The sequence below is a fragment of the Wolffia australiana genome, chromosome 13, assembly GCF_029677425.1.
Source record: "Wolffia australiana isolate 7733 chromosome 13, ASM2967742v1".
Taxonomy (NCBI): Eukaryota; Viridiplantae; Streptophyta; class Magnoliopsida; order Alismatales; family Araceae; genus Wolffia; species Wolffia australiana.
The window spans coordinates 9,050,381-9,069,965 of NC_135847.1; the positions used below are offsets into that span (position 1 = coordinate 9,050,381).

At 43.2% G+C, this 19,585-nt stretch overlaps 2 protein-coding genes across 2 annotated transcripts; both read right to left on the bottom strand.

The window, feature by feature from the left end:
* Positions 1 to 3,880: 3,880 nt before the first annotated feature.
* Positions 3,881 to 8,740, bottom strand: PAP15 (purple acid phosphatase 15). The gene is made up of 7 exons (XM_078584878.1): positions 8,269 to 8,740; positions 7,992 to 8,183; positions 6,980 to 7,313; positions 5,968 to 6,185; positions 5,240 to 5,430; positions 4,217 to 4,501; positions 3,881 to 4,095 (listed from the first exon to the last, which is right to left on the bottom strand). Exons 1-7 carry the CDS (start codon positions 8,531 to 8,533, stop codon positions 3,964 to 3,966), a joined length of 1,617 nt encoding a protein of 538 aa, XP_078441004.1. The 5' UTR covers positions 8,534 to 8,740; the 3' UTR covers positions 3,881 to 3,963.
* A 3,696-nt stretch (positions 8,741 to 12,436) lies between these two features.
* LOC144710894 (uncharacterized) lies at positions 12,437 to 13,066 on the bottom strand. Its single transcript, XM_078584736.1, has one exon. It carries the CDS (start codon positions 13,064 to 13,066, stop codon positions 12,437 to 12,439), a length of 630 nt encoding a protein of 209 aa, XP_078440862.1.
* Between the last annotated feature and the right edge of the window lie 6,519 nt (positions 13,067 to 19,585).

The window sequence follows — 19,585 nt, forward strand, 5'->3', positions numbered from 1 at the left end:
TAATTTTTACCCTTGACCATGAAAGAATTCTGATATCTAACTTGGTCAAAAACTTGACTTAAGCGGAAGCGTTCTATGATTCTCTTATGAGTTATAGGGGTTTGAAACTTTTTCTTGAACCTCAAACTCAACTGGATTACAATCATCTATTCATAGTATGATTGTATGAAACACATTTCCATCATAAAGCAAATAAATAACATACCATTGCCATTGGTAATGATGAAATGGTTGAAGTTGATCTAAGAAGCTTTCCTCTTGAAGAAGATGATGGACTTTTGAGCCTCCCTTGTGTTTGGCCTCTACCGGTATCCACACGATCTTCCCTTGGAGGTGAGTTCACTGGTGCTCTCACAGATCCTTCTCTTTGACCCCTCCTTGTTCTCCTTTGCATGCTCTTTGGAATTCTTCCAATTCCAAGTGAGTAGGAGAGGAAGGGGATGAGAAAAGATGAGAGAGAGAACCAAATTCGACCTGGAGTTGGTTGCTTGTGCCCAGGGCCCACATTTCCTTAAATAGGGCTCTCCACATGTCCTTTGGCATTAATTTCCATTATGCCATCAATTAATTATAACTTCACCTCATAAGATCTTATGTGTGTGACCCTATAGGTTCACTTCTCATTCTAGTTTAATGACTCTAATAGTTGATGATCATCCAATCAACTTTACCAGTCAATTAAATTCATAACTCACTTATAATTTAATTGACCTTGACCAATTTAACCTAATTGGTTAGTTGAGTCTCCTGCCATGCCATAAGGACAAGCTTCACTTGCATTAGCCTAGAAGACAAATGAATTTCATCCATGCATTTTGCTTCATGAAAACCTTTCTGTTATCAATACCATATCAATATAGTCCTTCATTCATTAATGATCTCATGATTGATATCTGGGATATGGTGGTTCAGTCAAATCCCAATCATATGAATCAATTTTAATATGATTGCATAAGAGATCTCCAATGAATCACATCATTGGAATCTCCTTTATTACTCTGGCCAGAGATTCACTGCAATCTATTAGTAAGACCATAACTTCTATTCATCGGTTGAATGATTCCTAATCGGCTATTCAATTACCTCCATGATACTCTAGAAGTGCCCAATCATATTTATACCGGGCCTCTAAATAGAAGCCTTTGTCAACATGATCAAAGCACAACTTTCGTACCACAAGATATCTTTGATACCTTAGGTCAAAGGACCATTGATACTATGACAACATGAATCTTCCTGGTTGACTTAGATGTTTAACCATCCAGGTGATTCATACGGATCAATACAGTGAACTTCTTCTTACCAAGAAGCACCTGACATCCATCATTAGTGTCATCACACAAATGGCTATTGGGAACGGCCATTATCATCATCCAAGTGATCATGAAAGATGTCACCACTCTTTCCGGAATATCTAGTGTCCCTTACTAGACTTCCTTCGAATGGGATTGTTTAGGTTAATGTCCTTTGAGTCTAGTGATCCCTAAATTATGAACTCTTCATAATTCACTCAAACATATGGACATTACCTGGGACTTCATTAATCATATATGTACAATATAGAAATAATGAAAACAAGAGTCTCGATAGAATTAACTATAAACTCAAGAATGTACTTTGATTGGCTCTTTAGGCCACCAATTCTTACAGACCAGGGTTTAAAAAAAGGAATTCCAAAACTTACGCCAGCTACGGAAAACCCGAACAAATTGGGGGCCTCACAGAGTTGAGTAGGAGATCCACACTCTAGTGTTTTAAAATAATTTTTACCCATGACAGGGTAAAAAAAGGAATTCCAAAACTTCTACCCGACACTACAATATACAGTACGGCGGACGCAACGGAAAACCCGAACAGATTGGGGGCCTCACAGAATGAGTGGGAGATCCGCGTTCCAGTGTTTTAAAATATTTTTTACCCTTGACCAGGGTAAAAAAAATAGGAATTCCAAAAAATTTTCTGCCCGACTCTACAATATTAACAATACGGTGGCCGCAACGAAAAACCCGAACAGATTGGGGACCTCACAATATGAAGTGGGAGATCCGCGTTCCCGTGTTTTAAAATAATTTTTACCCATGACAAGGGTAAAAAAAAAAGGAATTCCAAAACTTCATCTGCCAGATACTACAATATTAACGGTATTCCAGCTACCAAAAACCCAAACAGACAGGGGGCCTCACATTCCAGTGAGTAGGAGATCTACATTACAGTGTTTTAAAATATTTTTTACCCAAGATCAGGGTTTAAAAAAAAACAGTAATTCCAAAACGTCGCAAAGTGGGCCCCACTTCTAAGCCGACAAACAGCCCCCGTGCGGGCCAACAAACGCGGGCCCCACTCCAGAACGCCCTATAAAAACTCCCGTCTCGATTCACGAGACGTCTCCAGAGAAGAAGACAGAAATTAACAATAGAGAGAGAAAGAGAGACTCCAATAGAGAGAGAAAGAGAGAGAGGGGGAGCGATCAATCCCCGCTTGCCCCTTTCTTCGAGCTGACGATCAATCCTCCGCTTAATTTCGTCGTTTCCTCTTCGAAAAATCTGCAGATCGCGATCTCCTCCTCTCCGATCGAGGACGAACGACGGCGGAGAGTCTTCATCGAGCTGATCTAATCTTCTCGCAGCTTTTCCGCGAGGAAAATCCTTCGATCGAGAACCAACAATGGCGAGAATTCGTCTTCGAGCTCGTCCGCCTTCTCGTCGCCGATTCGCCGCTTGATTTCCTCCGTTTCCCCTTCAAAAATCATTATCGAGGACAAACAACGGAGGAAAATCCTCCGATCGAGAGAGAACAATGGCGAGAACTCCACCTCGAGCCGATCCGCCTTCTCGCAGTCGATCCGCCGCTTGATTTCCGCCGTTTCCTCTCCGATCAAATCTTCCCGCAGCCAATTTCCAGTCCAATCTCCGATTTATCCAAGAGGAAAACAAATCCTCCGATCGAGATCGAGCGATGGCGAGAACTCGTCTTCGAGCTTAATTTCCCCCAATTTTTTGAAATTCGGAAAGAATGCAGGCTCCCGCGGCGGCCACGTCATCCACTTCCCCTTCTCTCAACCTCCGAGACCTTCTCAAGCTCAGCCAAGACGACGTCCGCGACTCTCCCCCTCGGCGCGTGTCCCTGGCGAGCTTTCTAGTCGACGAGGCCGCGGCCAGGACGGATGACGCAGATGACGCAGACGACGGAACAGCCCCTACCGGGACGGATGACGCGGATGCCGGATCTGCCCCGTCCAGAACGGATGACACGGATGCCACGGATGACGGTTTTACCCCCGGGAAGGAGCCTCGGATGTCCCTGCTGGCGCTGCTGGAGGATGACGATGACGAAGTGGGCGACGGTGAAAGCCGATGCTGTGTGTGCATGGCGAGGAGGAAGGGCGCTGCCTTCATCCCGTGCGGCCACACCTTCTGCCGCGTCTGCGCCCGACAGCTGTCCCTCTCGCGCCGCCCCTGCCCGCTCTGCAACTCTCTCATCCTCGACGTCCTCCACATCTTCTGATCGTCCGTCATCCGCCATCCATCAAGGTTTGATCTTGGCATTTATGATAATTGATGCAGCCTGTTGAGCTATTTCGGCAGATAACCTTATTTCAGCATAAATTATTTAGTAGGTTGTTGGGATCATCCGTCATCCGTCATCTGATAGGGTCTGAACTTGGCATTTATGATAATTGATGCAGTCTGTTGAGCTATTTTGGCAGATAACCTTATTTCAGCATAAATTATTTAGTAGGTTGTTGGGATCATCCGTCATCCGTCATCTGATACGGCCTGAACTTGGCATTTATGATAATTGATGCTGTCAGTTGGGCTATTTTGGTAGATTATTTTATTTCAACATAAGTTATTAAGTAGGTTGGCGGGGCTCATGGTAATTGATGGAGAAGGCTGTTGGACTATTTTGGACTGATTATTTTATCTTAGCATAAGTGACTTAATGGTCGGTCAACGGGGACAACTATAAAACGTTGACCGGGGGCCTACTGGGGCAGAGATGGGGCTCCCTCACGACGAAGATCTGGTCGCCGGCGCTGTCGTACAAGTCCCGGTTGCGGTGCCACGTCCACAGGGCATGGGTCCCGTTCTTGACCTGGACAAACGGGGCCGGCCGCGAGGAAATGAGTCAGAATATGATGTCAGAAAAATCTTTAATTTCTTTTTTTGGAAATTTTTAGGAGATCAAAATAATATCACTCCAAAATTTGGTATACCTCCAAGATCCCGTGGCCGAAGCTGCTCTCGCGGTAGGCGCTGTGATCGGGCTGGCGGGTCCAGCAGAATCCGCCGGCGGCGGGGCCCGCGGAGAAGTTGAAAGCGCACAAGCCGCCAATGAAAGGGTCCCACGTGTCGTGCGGGTCTGGGCATTGACCTGGATCGTCTGCGTGTTCAACGGCCATCTTCTCTCGATTCCCGCCGTCGCCGACCGTGATGTGGACTGGCCCACACCGGTCCAAGGCATAGTTGTAGACCCGGTTCGACCGTTCGTACGCGTGGACCTGCACAGCTCACAGAAAACTTTAATTATTTATTTCAATCAGAAAAACATGTAATCTTCTACATAAATAGCAGAAATCCAGTTCAAAAAAATGTCTGCCCTTATCAGTACATAAAATATCTTCCAACACTCTGATTATTATTGGCAAGAAACACTAGGCAGGGACCCATGGCCAATCCAGCTGTACGTTGGATGCCACCCAGAAGATTTTATTTATTGTCTTGAATTTTTTTTCTAAAAGTTTAGTGTTTGTAGAGTTCCCATACTAGTGGTAACAGTTTTCAATAAAAATTACAGAAAACTTATGTTGGTTTTTTCAAATTCCAAAAAGACATTTCTTTATAAGTTTTTCAAGCTCATAAAAAGCCCACAATTATCGCCCTCATGCAAAAAATTAAAAAATGAAAAAATCCAGGAACAGCATAAACTACTATAATATCTAATTAAGAGTTGAGCCTGAATGTTTAAAAACAATTTCAAGACAATGAATGAAAATCACTTTTCTACTCCCTCAAATCTATCTTTATAAGTTTTCCAAGCTCATGAATAGCCCACAATTATTGCCATCATCAAAAAAATAAGGGGTAATGAAGCTAGAAAAACAGTTCTCAAAAGTTGATAAATAAAAAAAATCGTGGAACAGCATAAACTACTACCATATCTAATTAAGAGTTGAGCCTGCAATTTTTAAAAACAATTTCAAGACAATAAATGAAAATTACTTTCTCTACTCACTCACATGGCCATTGAAGATAATGTCGACGCCATAGGAATACAGCAACTCTTCCATCTCCATCCTCATGCACTCTGCTTCCCTGTAATGGGCTTTGTACGTGCTATACCATGGAGCATGCCACGTGGCAATCAACCATGGCGTAACCGATCGGTCAACTTTTGCCAAATCTTTCTCCAGCCACTTGTACTGATCATCTGAACCAAGGAAACTTGAGATTTAATGTTTCTACGAAAACAAAAAATCAAATGATAAGAAAAAAAAATTGAAGTTTTAAAAAAAATTATCTTGTTTAGGGCAGACTCTAAAGGGATGAGAGAGTGATGCTAAAAGGCAAAAGTGGACCGCGGAGAGTGAATCAAATTGATTGATTTTTGGTTGGGCAAGTCAAAATCAATGGAATTTGATTCGAGCCGACTGATGAAAACAGGTTAGAAAATCGGGAACCAATCGTTGATATGTTCGAACAGATTCATAGATAGAACAAGTCAAACTGAGAGGGAGAGAGACTTAGAGCAAGAGAGAGAGAGAAGGCAAGAGAAGGTGAAAGCTACTCTATTGATAAAATACCAAATGACAGAAATATCTCTAATGGGGTTTGTATCAGTACACAAAAAGTTATTTTTAAAAATCTTGGAATGAGTTACTTTGGACCAAGAAAATGCATCAATTTATAAGATAGTTCTATAGTTCAAAAAAAATAAAAATAAGATACTTAGTTCTTTGGTTTCTACCTGATCTGCTGTAGGAAACATAAGAACCGAGCATTATGAAGTGGATTCCTCCAGCATTAAAAGAATAGTAGTAAGGAGAAAAAGATCCGCTATCCTCAGAAGGGAAAGTGAATCTGGATTTGTAAGCCATGAACGTCTGATTTTCAGCCTGCGTCTCTATCTCATGATTTCCCTCGATCACCATCAACGGGACTTTCGACACAAGCGGCTCCATAAATCTGTCATGTTAAGAGAAACCGGTGAACTTAATAAGCATTACGTTTTAAAAATGTTTCAATTAGCTCAGTATCCTGCAATTCATGCCAAAAAAGTTTACATAATTTTTTGGTGGGCATAGACCATGCATCATATTGTTTTTCCTAATTAGGTTTGAGGTGAAAAACATTGGGCTGACATTATGTATGTTGGACGACAGGGGGAAAGGCCCATCAGTTTTTTAGTAGGGTGTTATATGCAACTTTGTAATCATATACCTGCCTATTTAAGGCAGATGGAATAGAATGAAAGTATGTGAGTTGAAGCCCAATATTGTGTTATGGCCTGATTGCTATCTGAATCGGACCACAAGTTTGGAATTTAATGAAATTCTTTGGGATCAGCGAAATCAATGTCGAACAATAGACGTAATCCACTTAATTGAGTTATGACACAATCAAATCCAAATGAAAAAAATCGTATCTTTCATATTTCTCCGGTATTCCGTTTTCAAGTATCAAAAAAACATCATAGCATGATAATGTCTAGCACTAATAGCCTTTATATCATATACTTTTGTTCTTTTTTGGAAGAAATATATCATGTAGCTTTGTACTCGCTAGACAGTTGACTTTTTCATTGTGTATTAGCAAAAACAGTTAACTTCCAGCGTTTGGTGCCTTAAGAAACTCAAAATTTATCGTATAATGTAATGGTTTTTTGTCGATAGCAAATACCATAAGCTTAAAAATGATAAACGACAGGAAGAAATTGATAACTGAATATATGTGAGAGTGAAATAAAATTAAATAAATACCTGCCCCAGTAGTCCCAACGAGGCTGGTAAGTCTCATGTATCGGAGTTTCCGGAAATGAACAGGAATAACAGTCGGACCCAGTTCCATTGGTGAGGTAAAGATTTGCATAAGAGATGTCGCCAAGTAATAGGATCAGATCTGGCCGATTTTCTCTCATATGATCAACAGTAGAAGTGGAGTTATATGTTAGGCCAAGATCACCAACTATCGCAATTCTACTGGGATAACTAACAGAGTTCGAGACGGGCATCGTCTTAAAAGCAAGCACTCTGCTCATGGCAGGGATCGATGGGTCTCCACATTGGTAGTAATATTTTGTCCCTGCTTTCAGTCCTGTAGTAAAAAAATAAACAGATTTAAAGGTAATGCAGAAGAAGGCGTGTATCAGTTCATGAACTGGTCAATTTTCAATTCATAAAGATGATATACTAGCCTGGTTTATTGTGAAAAGTTCATGAATAAGGAGAAAAAATTTTCAAAATGATTAGGTGGATTTAGGGCTTGGTTATAGTTTCAGAATTCCTTGAAAGGGGAAGCATTTGAGAGTTGCAGACCAGCTCATGAATTATCGGTACATAAAGACGAAAAACTAGTCCGTTGCCATTTTAAGCTAATGAATTAGGAATCAAAATCTTCAAGAACAATTAAGTTTTTCTTTAAAATGTTAAAAATTCCAGGAGAACAGGAAATTTTGAAGATGCAGACAAGCCGACGAATCATCGGTTCACGAACTCTTCAATTTCCAGTCAGTTAAGTTGAAAAACTCGTCCGTTACAAATTTAAATTCATCAATTAAGAGTCAAAACATTGAAAAAAGAAAAACTTTTGAAAGGTGCAAACCAGCTCATGAAACATTAGTTCAAGAACTCAATTTTCACTTCATAAAACTGAAACCTCGTTCATAACAATTTCAAGTTCATGAGTTAGGAGTAAAAATTCTTCAATTAGGAGTAAAAATATTCAGAAACCTATCAAAAAATGGAAAAATGTTGAAGGCGCAGACCGACTAACCTGTGAGACGAACATGGTGGATAATCCCAGAGGTGTAGTTTCTAAGGCCAGAAAACGGATAGAGCTGACTGTAAACAAGTGAATCACCGGTCGCCTCATAATTCAATGGATACCTCAATCTTCCGTAGAACACCACGCTCTTGACATCGCCAGGATTAAGCGGGCGTAAATTTTCACCAATTTGAAAATCCCCTGCAAAAATTCGTAAAATTCACAGTAAACAACAAGGCGGATGAACAGTAAAATCAATCAATCAGATGAACAAACGCGAAAAAACCTGTGATCCAGGTAATCCAGACGGAATCAAAGGAGGCCCCCAAGGAAACGGAAATCTGCTCCGGAGCGAAACCAGAGACCATCCTCGCGACCCTCGGATCGTCCTTCGGCAAATCAATCGCGTTCCCGCGGAACGATTCTTGATCAAGCGGAACGGTGATCGGATCAAACGGCCCGTCCAGAGTGGTCGGGATCTTCACAGCGGCGACGATCGCGACAACATGCAACGCAACACCGATTAAAACCGCGATTTCGCGAGAAATCATGGTTTTGATCCGATTGGCGACGAATAAACCAGCGATCGAAGAAGAATCCGCTATAAAAGATGATCGACGATGAGATCGACGGCGGATGCGGGAATCTGGTCAGGAATATTCTGCCGTTTGGCCTCATCTCCCACGCCACTTCTCTCGCTCTCTCTCGTCTGTTCTTGGCCATGAATCTAGCCAGGACTGGGCGCGCTTTTCGAGGAAGCAGAAAAACTGGAGGAAAATCCATATATATATACTAGTGGGGCCCGCTCGCAATCCATATATATATATACTAGGGGAATATCCCACTCTCTCTCTTCTCTATCACTCTCCTGAAGGGTACATGAATTCCTATTATAGTAGTAGAGATGCTTTAAAGAAATGTTAAGAATAATTTTCTAGTTTTTTGTTTTGTATGAATAAAAGATGAAACAGAAGGCTTTAATCTGATGGAGTGGGGTGTGTACTGTGATCTTAGCGACCAAGAGAAATACCTGGATTATTCATTTCGTTGTGTACATAGCTAAGCTGTCAATGTTGAATTATAAGACCCATATAAACTATAGTTTGTCAGCATAGTACTCGAAGATGGTCGTATTGATGGTGAGAAGAGCAGCCTCGTTGAGTTGATCCCGGGGAAATTTTTTCGCCGAGGAAATCTTCTCCTGGATTCTTTCTCTCTTCTCTACCCAACTCCCGGGCTTCCTTCCTGCTTCACAGCTCTCTCGTACCTAATCCCCTATTCGGTCTTCACAAACTCAGCCTTACCCATCCGAGGAAGAAGAGCGAGAATGTCATCCCCCAAGAGAATAATAATTAACCAAGAAAACAAACTCTACCTTGGTGTCTGTCCTCCACAGCTTCATACTCCATCTCGGCTGGTGGCTTCCCAGGAGGCGACGCCTGCACATTGAGACGAACTACGGATTCCATCTCAAAAAAAGGAAGAAAAAACAAGCCATTTTTACAGATACCCACCATCATATCGATCTGGAACTTGTCTCTAGGATGGTCATCCGCCGAGACTCAAAAGAGAAGAAAAACGAACCCGTTTTTACAGATACCCACCATCAGATCGATCTGGAACTTGTCTCTAGGATGGTCATCAGCCGAGACTCTAAAAATAACAAAACAGGGATGGTCGTCACGAAGGAGAGATCGAGAGAGGGAGAAAAGATAATGGAACGGTTCTTATAGGTTGACGTTGAATCTGAGAGAAGCAGGTTCTTTGGAGTGAACGGAAGCCTCCAACTCTGTTGCCGGTTGATTCACGTTGGAGGAGATCCATTCTGGAATTGGTCTCTTGGCAAGATCCGTTCGCCTCTTTCAATTATCCGGATTATCTTGCTTCGAGGGCTCTTGGAACTGCCTCATCAGGCTGTATAGTATAGCACCTCCGTGACCTCGATCTCGATCTCTTGAATCAAAGCCGAGGATTTTGAAATCTTTGGCGACCGATTCTTCAACCCGGAGATCTGTTTCTGCAATGAATTGAAAACTTGAGACAATGAGAAGAAATTAGGGTGGAAAAATGTTAGAGATTAGGGCTCACCGTCTTCTTCTGGAGCGTGGCGACTTGCCTTGTTCCCATGAAGCCCATGGTGCTGCATTGCAACGACAGAGAAGCTCAGATGACGAAGATTCTTCTGCAGGCTTCTTCTCATACACATGATCAAAAGGATTCCAACCATCTGCCGGCTCGCCACGTTGAAGAATTCAGAGGCTTGGCCCTCTTTCACGGGTGGATCTTCTGCCCCGACGATGATGATGATGATGAGGTCAACGACAATGATGATGATGATGATCAGTTTAGTGCAGCGCGGATGATGGAATGGCTTCCTGGAAGCTGAAATTAAAGGGATCTTAATTTTGGAGGATTTTGGTGTGAGAGAGATTGAGGGTGTACCTGGGAACGTAGAAGCTCTTCTTCTGTCACATATTACCTTTCATCCCTAATGGAAAACCTCTGTGTAAACAACGTTAGTCACAATCGGTCCATTTGCGCCGCCATCGCAGAACACGATTCCTGCTGGACCTATTCACGTCCTTGAGAAAGCAACGTAGAGTTGGCCGTGAGTAAAAAGTGGGTTCGCTAGATATAACCCTACTGTGTCGAGAAATTGACCTTGGGATTTGTTAATTGTAATTGCAAATGCGAGACAAATTGGGAACTGAAGACGCTTGATTGAAATAGAAGCCTCGATTGAGACGGGTATAATGCAATCCGTGGTAGGAGATGAACTTCACTGTAGAAATTTCCTTGGCTGATGATTGTGGTTTGGAGCATTGTCAGGAAAAACTCATCTACTCGAAGCCTAGTCCTGTTGCATAGACCTTGCAATGTATTCAAGTTTTGGAGAAGGATCACGATGCATCTGATCTTGAGTCTAAGCTTGTGGAGAGGAATTGTCGCATCATCAATCGTGTTCAAAAACTTGGTTGGGTACATGGATTCGTTGTCAACTTTGCCAAGAGAGATTGCGTCAAAGCTGAAGTACTCCATCACTTCACCTGGAAAGACATCGAGCACCATGTTGTTGACTTTGACTACATCATCGTTCAGAGGCGTCAAAATTGTCTTCGCTATCAACTGAGTTGAGCCATCTTCAAAGGTGCCATAAACTCGGGCAATCAGATTAGGTAGAGAGAAGATGCGCTGAATCTCAGCTGGAAGATGGACATCTAGGCCAACGCGTCCTTCTCCGACGGAAAGTAAGAAATCGCTCCATGCTTGTTGGTCGGACAAAACGCGGACGTTGGTTTGGAGCCAAAAAATAGAGCAATGGCGCCATACATCACTTCTGTTAAGGGACTAACTGATGATCATTGAGTGTGAGCCTTTCGATATGACTTGAAGCATTTGTCTGAAGTCGCCTCCCATCACGACGACCTTGCCACCAAAAAGAACATTTTCTAAACTTGCATCAATGTTCTTCATCACATCTCGAATAGATCGATCGAGCGTGTCGTAAACGTGGTAGTACACATCATTGGAGCTTCGTCCACAATAATCATGCTTGCTGAGTGAATTTGACGGCCAATCTTCGAGTCAGGTGAGATTGCACACGTTGAGATGTGAGTGACGGGAATTGGAATCTTGAATGTCGAGTGCAACGTTCACCCTCCTTCTAGAAGAAGCGCCGCGATACCACTTGTCGCAGTTGTTATGGAGTTGAGGCGAGAGGCCTTGATATGTGCAAGTATAGCGGAGTAGAGAAACGTCTTACCAAAACCCCTAGGCCCATCAACAAAGAAGACCTTGGCCTCCTTAGCACATTCTGTTGATTCGATAGCTTCAAATATTGCATCATACAGTTATCGGTGTTCTACGTTCAACATGCCTTGTAGGTGTTCTACCGCGAGGATCGCATGCAAGATGTTGTTTCCTTGGCTTGTCCGGCATTCTATATCTGTAAGTTGGAGTTCGACGCCTTGGGGCAACCCTGGGAATGCTGCCAACGAAGACCCATTGTGGTAGAGGATTGACTCGAGAGTGCTCAACACTTATTTTCGTATAGGGTAAGTCGATTGCGAAGCATAGTTTGCGAAACGGATGTCCTCCAACATGGCATCAAGGTATTTCTCGAGAAGCACGTCTGGTTGGGAGATGTCACAGTAGAGTAGCATCATCGCGAAGAGCTCAAAAACTTGACGGGGAGAAGCGATGCATGCTGTCAAATCAAAATTGTTGTTGAACTCTGCGTTTGAGTGGAGCAAGCTATGCTCTTGATCAGCTTTTTGATATGTGTCGTAGACAACACCATCAACGGTATGCAAATCTTAGTAACACGTCGCTCTTGGAACATGATGAAGCATCAACTTGAGGTAGTATCGCGTATTGTCATGAGGGCAAACGAAGTGCATCCTTCGGATACAGTATAGTCATTGACGTCATGACCAATGTCGAGTGGAATCGTTTCACGTGTAATAAGACGGAAAGTCGCAGTACAACGTCCGCTTGGCTACGTCATCTTCTAGATGCTCTCTGTTGTACCGCATCCACTCTGTGAGGGGCGTGCGTGCCGATCTGTCCATGATTTCACTGATTGGTTTGCCTTCAGCATACACCATGGATTGCATATTCTCGTCGTGAACTTGGAGGGCGTACATAGTTGCATACACCTTCTGCATGCTGAATTCACAGATCCACCAAAAAGACTCCAATGTAGAAATGTATCGAGCATCAAGATACTGTTGGGCTTCATCGCATGATGAAAGGTCTTGAGTTGCACCAGCGATGGCACCGTCTCTTGGAGCATCCTTCAAAGATATTCTATCTTGAATGCGATCGTGGCCCGTGTAGACATACTTGTACATGTATTTCACTGACTGGATGGAAGAGCAGATTTCCACATTGATGTGGCAGTTCAACACCTTGCACAAATACTTGTTGTACGCAACAACCCAACGGTTGTTGATGAGATGCGAACCCTTTTGGACAATGCGGCCATTATTACGATGCTGGTAGAGAGGGTACCCATCGTTGTTTACTTGTGTTGAGCTGACGAACTCCTTAGGGAACTTCTTGGAGCACTTTCCGTCCTTCATATGCGCGCATCTTGGGTTTACAGAACCGCAAGGGCCATGAATCATATGTTGGGCCATGAGTCAAACAACTCCTTGTCGTTGGGATCTGGTAACTCGGCACACACGATCTTGTCGATGTTTTCAGGGGTCTTTAGCTTGAACTGATCTTCCAATATCCATAGCATGTGTGCATGTGGGAGACCACGCTTTTGAAACTCGACATCGTATTTCCTTGTCGATGATCAAATGTAGGAGCTCCTTTAGTTTCAACCGAAAAATGCAACAAAAGAGATTGATTCGATCTTGCGACTTCTAGCCAAGTAGCAGAGCTTCCGTAGTGTCAGGCCATTTTGGGTTGCAAGTCATCGTGATGAATAAATCTGGCTTTCCCATCTTTCGTACGATGGCCATGGCATCCTGGTACAGCCCTTGCATGTAGTGTGGTTTGCCAGTGAAAGGAGGGAGAATGATCATCCTCCTTGCGGGCGCAGCAACATCGTCGGTAGCAACTTGATCAATCAACCCTCGGTAGAGGCTTGCATGCAATGTTGCTTGGTTGCAGCGAACCCAGTGCAAGCGTGATTCTTCAACCTTAGCATAAGCATCCACAACATATTCTTGAAAAAGTCAGCCAGAAAGATGAAGCACTCTTGATGAGTCTCGAACCATGAAGTGGTAGGCATAAATTTGGTTCATTGTCGTCGTGCTTCTTTCCTTTAGTTGCTGGCTCCACCCTGGACTACCATACGAAAAGAGAAGTACAAAGTGCAGCAGATCATAATTCCCACTGAGCTGATTAACAACTTGCAGGCCCCCACCATGCTTTCGAAGGACAATGTTGCGCCTTCCATCTCCTTTGTTTTCGTCTCCAGGCATAAGAACAGCGACTTCAGCACCTGTTGGTTGATCCTAACGGCGGTCGGGGAGAGAAGGCTCACGAACTTGCAGTTCGAATTCTTGGGTGGATGTGGTGAGAAGCGCTTCTTCGTTGTTCGCTTGAAACTGGCGAACAAAGGGATTGGCCACACTCAGACAATAGTGGATTGTTTCAAGGATGCTGCGATGCAAATCGGGGAAGATTGAGCTTCGTCATTCGATCTGGTAGTCCATGTCGTAGATGTAGATTTGAGCAAAGCAGGGAGCTTGACCAACGGGGGGCAATAGAGCATTTGAGATCTGATGATAGATGCCACCTTGGATGCGGTATATGTACACACTAGCATGGTTGGCGAGGGAATGGTCAAAATTTGCACCGTTGGACGTAAAACTGAAAGCTGAATTGTAGGCTCAAAGAAACTTGCAGTAGTGCTCTGCCTCCTCTATCGTCCCCTCGAGCAGATCAAGGAGCAGTGTCGGCGTGTTGAAAAATGCTGACAATGCGACCTCGCCATCCTTGCAGCATAAGTGGAACACTGGGTTTTGCTGACTGGAGCAAGGTTTGGGTCCTTGCATCCACATCTTTGATTGGCAGGAAGCACATGTTGCACTCATCCCTCCAAGAGAATGTGGTTGAACGTTTGCCACAGTGCGAGTAGCTGCAAGGAGTGTCCTCACATTGGCTGATCCTGTTGAGCGACAGTACGCAATTCGCTCAGCCCTACGGTTGCCCTCCATGGCGGGCACAATTGGCATTCAGAAAGGTAGATGAATTCCCATAGTTAGTAGTAGAGATTAGTAGTAGAGATAAATGTTTAAAATGGAATATTCAAAATAGTAGAGGGAGATATAATATTTCATTTCTGTTGATTTCCAATTCAGATTTTGAATCCATGACATGATTTTTTATCTATTTTAGATTTCATATTCGAATATGATTTCCGCTGATTCGGGAACTCTTGTTCGGTAGAAAATATATTCACAAAACAATGCAGATTTGGGAACTCTTGTTCAGTAGAAAATATATTCAAAAGACATTAATTTCAGTAAATAGATTCAAAAGTCAACAGAAATTAAATTCAAAAAATAGATTCACTTTCAGAAAATAGATTCAAAAGGAAGTCACAATAATTAGACAATGTATCCTAGATCCGTACACGACATTTGCTGATCCAAGAGTTCCAAGAGTTCGACAGAAGTCTCTCTCTTCCCTTGCTGACTCATTGCCCATGACGTCAGAAATGATTCAGTCAACTTTTGGGCAGATAGAAAAGATTTTGACATAGTTTCACAATTCATAGTTCCCTGATTAACGGCTGAGAAAATGCAGGTGTGATTTGTTTGATATTTGGATTCTTAGCTATATAATTTGTATAATGCAGGTACAATTTCGGAGACAATGCAGGTGCAATTTTCTCCTAAATTGAAAAATACCAAAATATATAATTTGTGGAACAATTTAATGTAATCGGAAAATTCTCTGACGAAGACGAATGAACTTTGAATTGACCTATAATGTAAACTCGCAATGCGTGATGATAATTGAATAAATTGAAGAGAGGACCCCGGATAATGGAAGAAATTTTCATAATTTATTCAAATTCACCTTGGCGATCATAAAAACTAAACTCCGAATCCGCCGGCTGAATTGCCCTGTTCTCGATTCTCGCTCCCTCTATGTTCGAAGGGAAACGTAACGAATTTGAATGACGTAAAACATGATAGAATCCCTATAGACTCCAAGATAATCTGCCAACTGTCGTGCATCGGACAAAAATTACACAAACACGATTGAAATGCAATAGAACAGTGAATCACACCACGATCCTCATATGACAACACCGTAGTTCTAATTCTTCCCCTCCATATCTTGAAGTAAGTGCAAAGATCAACAATTAAACAGAATTATTCAAAAACAAACTGCAAGAGCACTGATCACATTCCAAACTCTATCGGAATGCAGACAAACAATCGCCAAAAAATAATTGTGGATCTGAACACAATCACCCTACCAAAATTGATGATTGCGTTAGAAATTAGGTAAGCGGAAGAAGATGAAGCACATATCGACGATCAAAATTCACGAACAAAATTTAACTTCTAGAACAGGAAATCCAATGAATCTTCTGTGCCGAAGACCCACCAATTGGACGGCCGGATTTCCATGGATCTCGAGGCTTTCACGATCATCACATAGGAGTGACAAATTTCTGTGCCGAAGATGAAGCACATATCGACGATCAAAATTCACGAACAAAATTTAACTTCTAGAACAGGAAATCCAATGAATCTTCTGTGCCGAAGACCCACCAATTGGACGGCCAGATTTCATGGATCTCGCGACTTGGTTCGGCATTCGATGTCTTTCGAGGTGGAGTCGAAAAATGATTGAAAGTTGAGAGGGGTCTGGTTTAGCAGCCAGGTTAGGGTTGGGTCGATGGCGAGCTCACCATGGATCTAAGTTCTTACCAAGTAAGAACAAAAGAAGAACTTGAATTCTTCACCCAAGCTCATCAATTAACTAAGACATCATTATGACAATTCACCCAAACACAAATTTTTGCACACCGCGATAAACTCAATTTTCGCACAAAGAAAAACATACAATCAACATGAAAAAAAATCATCATTGGAAACATTCATACACCATATTGTTAAGAACAACAATCCAAAAATAACTAAAGGAGAATGAAGCGCACGCCGCGAGAAGAAGCTTGAGGAGGATTGAGCTATAGAGACGTAGACGTTGCCGGCTTTCCACTGAGGCAAAGACGAGAGAATGAACGCGAAGCAGGAACAGGAGTAGTCGATGAAGACAATGGGAGAATGAAGTGCACACTGCAAGAATAAGCTTGAGGAGGATTGAGCAATAGAGACGTAGACGCTGCCGGCTTTCCATCGAGGCAAAGATGAGAGAACGAACGTGAAGCAGGAACAGGAATAGACGATGAAGACAATGGCGGTCCGTTCTTTCTGGGTCTTACTCTCTCCCTCTAGAAAGAATCAATGTAGATGAAATGCTTCTCTTCCTCTCTTCCCCTGAAAATATGCTTCTATCACTTGTGCACGACGTAACCTCCTGAACAAACGGTTATAGTAGTAGAGATATGAATTTTCCAAAGATAAATCATAAGAGGAAAGTTTTAGCAAGGATTGCGAGTAAAGTTATATCAAGTAAAGCTCTGGATAGACGTTGTAATGAACAATGTGATTATAGTGCTAGAACCATGAGTGTCTCTCTCTCTCGTCTGTTTTCGTCCCGTCCCATGTAGGAATCGACAGGCGTCATCTATCGTGTCCCACGTCACCGTGACAGAAATGTGACGGATGACGTAACTGTGATGGTGACAGACTTAGGGGTCTGTTACGATGATGAATGACGGATCGGTCATGACGGGGACATGATGGTGACGGGATGCCTCGGACACGTGACGTGACGGAATGGCTGTCACTGATAACGGACGTGAAAATTTTTTAAAAAAATTTAAAATGGACAGGAAATACATATAAAAATCAATAATTTTTAAGCTTTCCAACAGATTTTTCCAAGTAGCGTCGCTATTTTGATTTCTTGGCATTTTGCACAAAAGTCTTTGTTTTATTTTGAGCGCGCAAATCGATGCCACCTATAAATAATTGAAGATATAACCCTCTGATTCTCTATCCAAATTTCCCTAATAAAAACCATAGGAAATTTTAATAATACTACCTCTTACTTTTAAAATTACCGTAATCTCCTAATTTCCTGGTTTGTTTCTTCATGTCACCGGTGATGGTGACGTCGTCCGGTGACGGGGACGTGACAGGATGCCGCACGGAGGGACGCGTGATGCAAACATGACGGTTTTTTCTCAACATATTGGAACGTGTGAAGGGACTGTGATATGACGAAAATTTTGTCACGTCATCATTCATCACGTTTTGCCATCCATTCCGTCATGTCCAGGGCATCACGTACTGGACGTGCCGTTCCTTAGTCCCATGTTCCATTTTTTGGGTTGTTACAAAGCGTCCTATCCCAAAGCATTACGCCCCACAACTGTTTCGTAATGATTGCTCATCAGATATCCAATATAGGACAACCCATATCAGATAGAAGCCGGGGTGGTTTGTGATATCAGATATCGGATAACGGACAGATGTCAAAATATCCATCTGACATCGGATATCAGGACGGATATCGCAGGGCTCCGGACATGGTAGTTTCCGCTATCGAAATTCTAATTTGATATCCGGTATCGGTCAGCGCGCGTTGCAACACAAGGGGGAACGCCAAATTCACTTCATGAGCAGTGATGATACGAAAGGTGCGCTTTATGAAAGTAAGCAATGAAGAAATGCTAGGCCGCCGCTATCCTAGGAATTGGTTCTTCTGGTTCGTCGGGATGGGCTAGTAAGGGCCAAGCGCCCCAAACTCTAGTGACTGACTCGAGGCCTCCGGAAGGGGAGGGGTGAAAGGGGCAATGGGGGTGATTCACGCACAGTCAGTGCAGGGAAAGTGGCGCAGCCTTAGCACAGGAACGGTGTAGGAACATGACTTGAGTCCACAAGCCTTGCTCTACTTGAAGTAGCTAAGTCCTGAATCCACATGGCTCAGTCTTAGCACAGGAATGGTGTAGGAACACGACTTGAGTCCACAAGCCTTGCTCTACTTGAAGTAGCTAAGTCCTGAATCCACAGAACTAGCTTCTCCAACCCTTGAGTCCACAAGGGATTGCACTTGAATCCACAAGCACACAAGTACTCTCTAACAAAGAGAACACTCAGAGGGGAGAAACAACAGTTTCAACAAGTCAATAGATATCAATGATGCCTCAGTCAGGGGTACGTGGGGGCCTTATATAGGCCACAAGAAGTGCAGGGTCGTCCATAATGACTGTACCCATGACAAGACAAGTCAAAACATTGAGAAAACAAATCTGACAAGCTAAAACAGAAGATAAGCAGCTTGTCAGGCCTGATCAGAGATATCCTACAGATTCTGGGGCTTGTAGAAGCTGTTAGGAGATATTTGTGTGGCTCAAGAAGATCCTGATTGGACAAAACAGAAGATTTGCAGATCTGACAAGTTAGAGAAGAGATCTTGGCAGAAGATTCGGTCAGAATATCTTGTCAGAGATAATCCTGTCAGAAGATCTTGTCAGAGGAAATCCTGTCAGAAGATCTGTTAGGGAAAATCCTGTCAAAAGATCTTGTCAGAGAAAATCCTGTTAGAGGATATTGAGGGGCTCTAGGTATATTTCTGCAGATTCTATCAGTTCTAGAAGAATCTCCTTCTTGGGCCGCAGCTTGCTAATGGGCCTCAGAAAATGGGCTTCTGGGCTACATCAGAAAGAGATGACAACACCTGAATTAAAGGGAGAGAGTGGTGCATTGACATGAGGGGTTAAGCTCCTAGGGTCACGGTTGAGGCGTGACCCGGTTGGCGGAGATTCAACCAGTTGGCTCCTCGATAGATGTAGCGAGGTCGTCGTCCACCGTGGCAGAATACCGTCGTCGGGTGACAGCGGCTGGAGGTCCCAACAGCTTCCCCTCCTCCGTACCAGGACTCCGGATGGCGAGAAGGCCGCACTCTAGAAATGCACTTTGACGGAATCCCAGCTAGAGTGCACCTCGATTGGCGGGCGGGTCAACCGGCCAGGAAACCCGAGAAGGATTGCCGTA

What these genes read in the sequence shown, in the direction of transcription:
- PAP15 (XM_078584878.1), bottom strand. Translation starts at nt 8,533, where the DNA reads ATGATTTCTCGCGAAATCGCGGTTTTAATCGGTGTTGCGTTGCATGTT. An exon ending in CCACCATGTTCGTCTCACAG is followed by an intron (nt 7,314 to 7,991) that starts GTTAGTCGGTCT and finishes TTTTTACTACAG; the next exon opens with GACTGAAAGCAGGGACAAAA. An exon ending in TCGGCCACGGGATCTTGGAG is followed by an intron (nt 4,096 to 4,216) that starts GTATACCAAATT and finishes CCGTTTGTCCAG; the next exon opens with GTCAAGAACGGGACCCATGC.
- LOC144710894 (XM_078584736.1), bottom strand. Translation starts at nt 13,066, where the DNA reads ATGAAGGACGGAAAGTGCTCCAAGAAGTTCCCTAAGGAGTTCGTCAGC.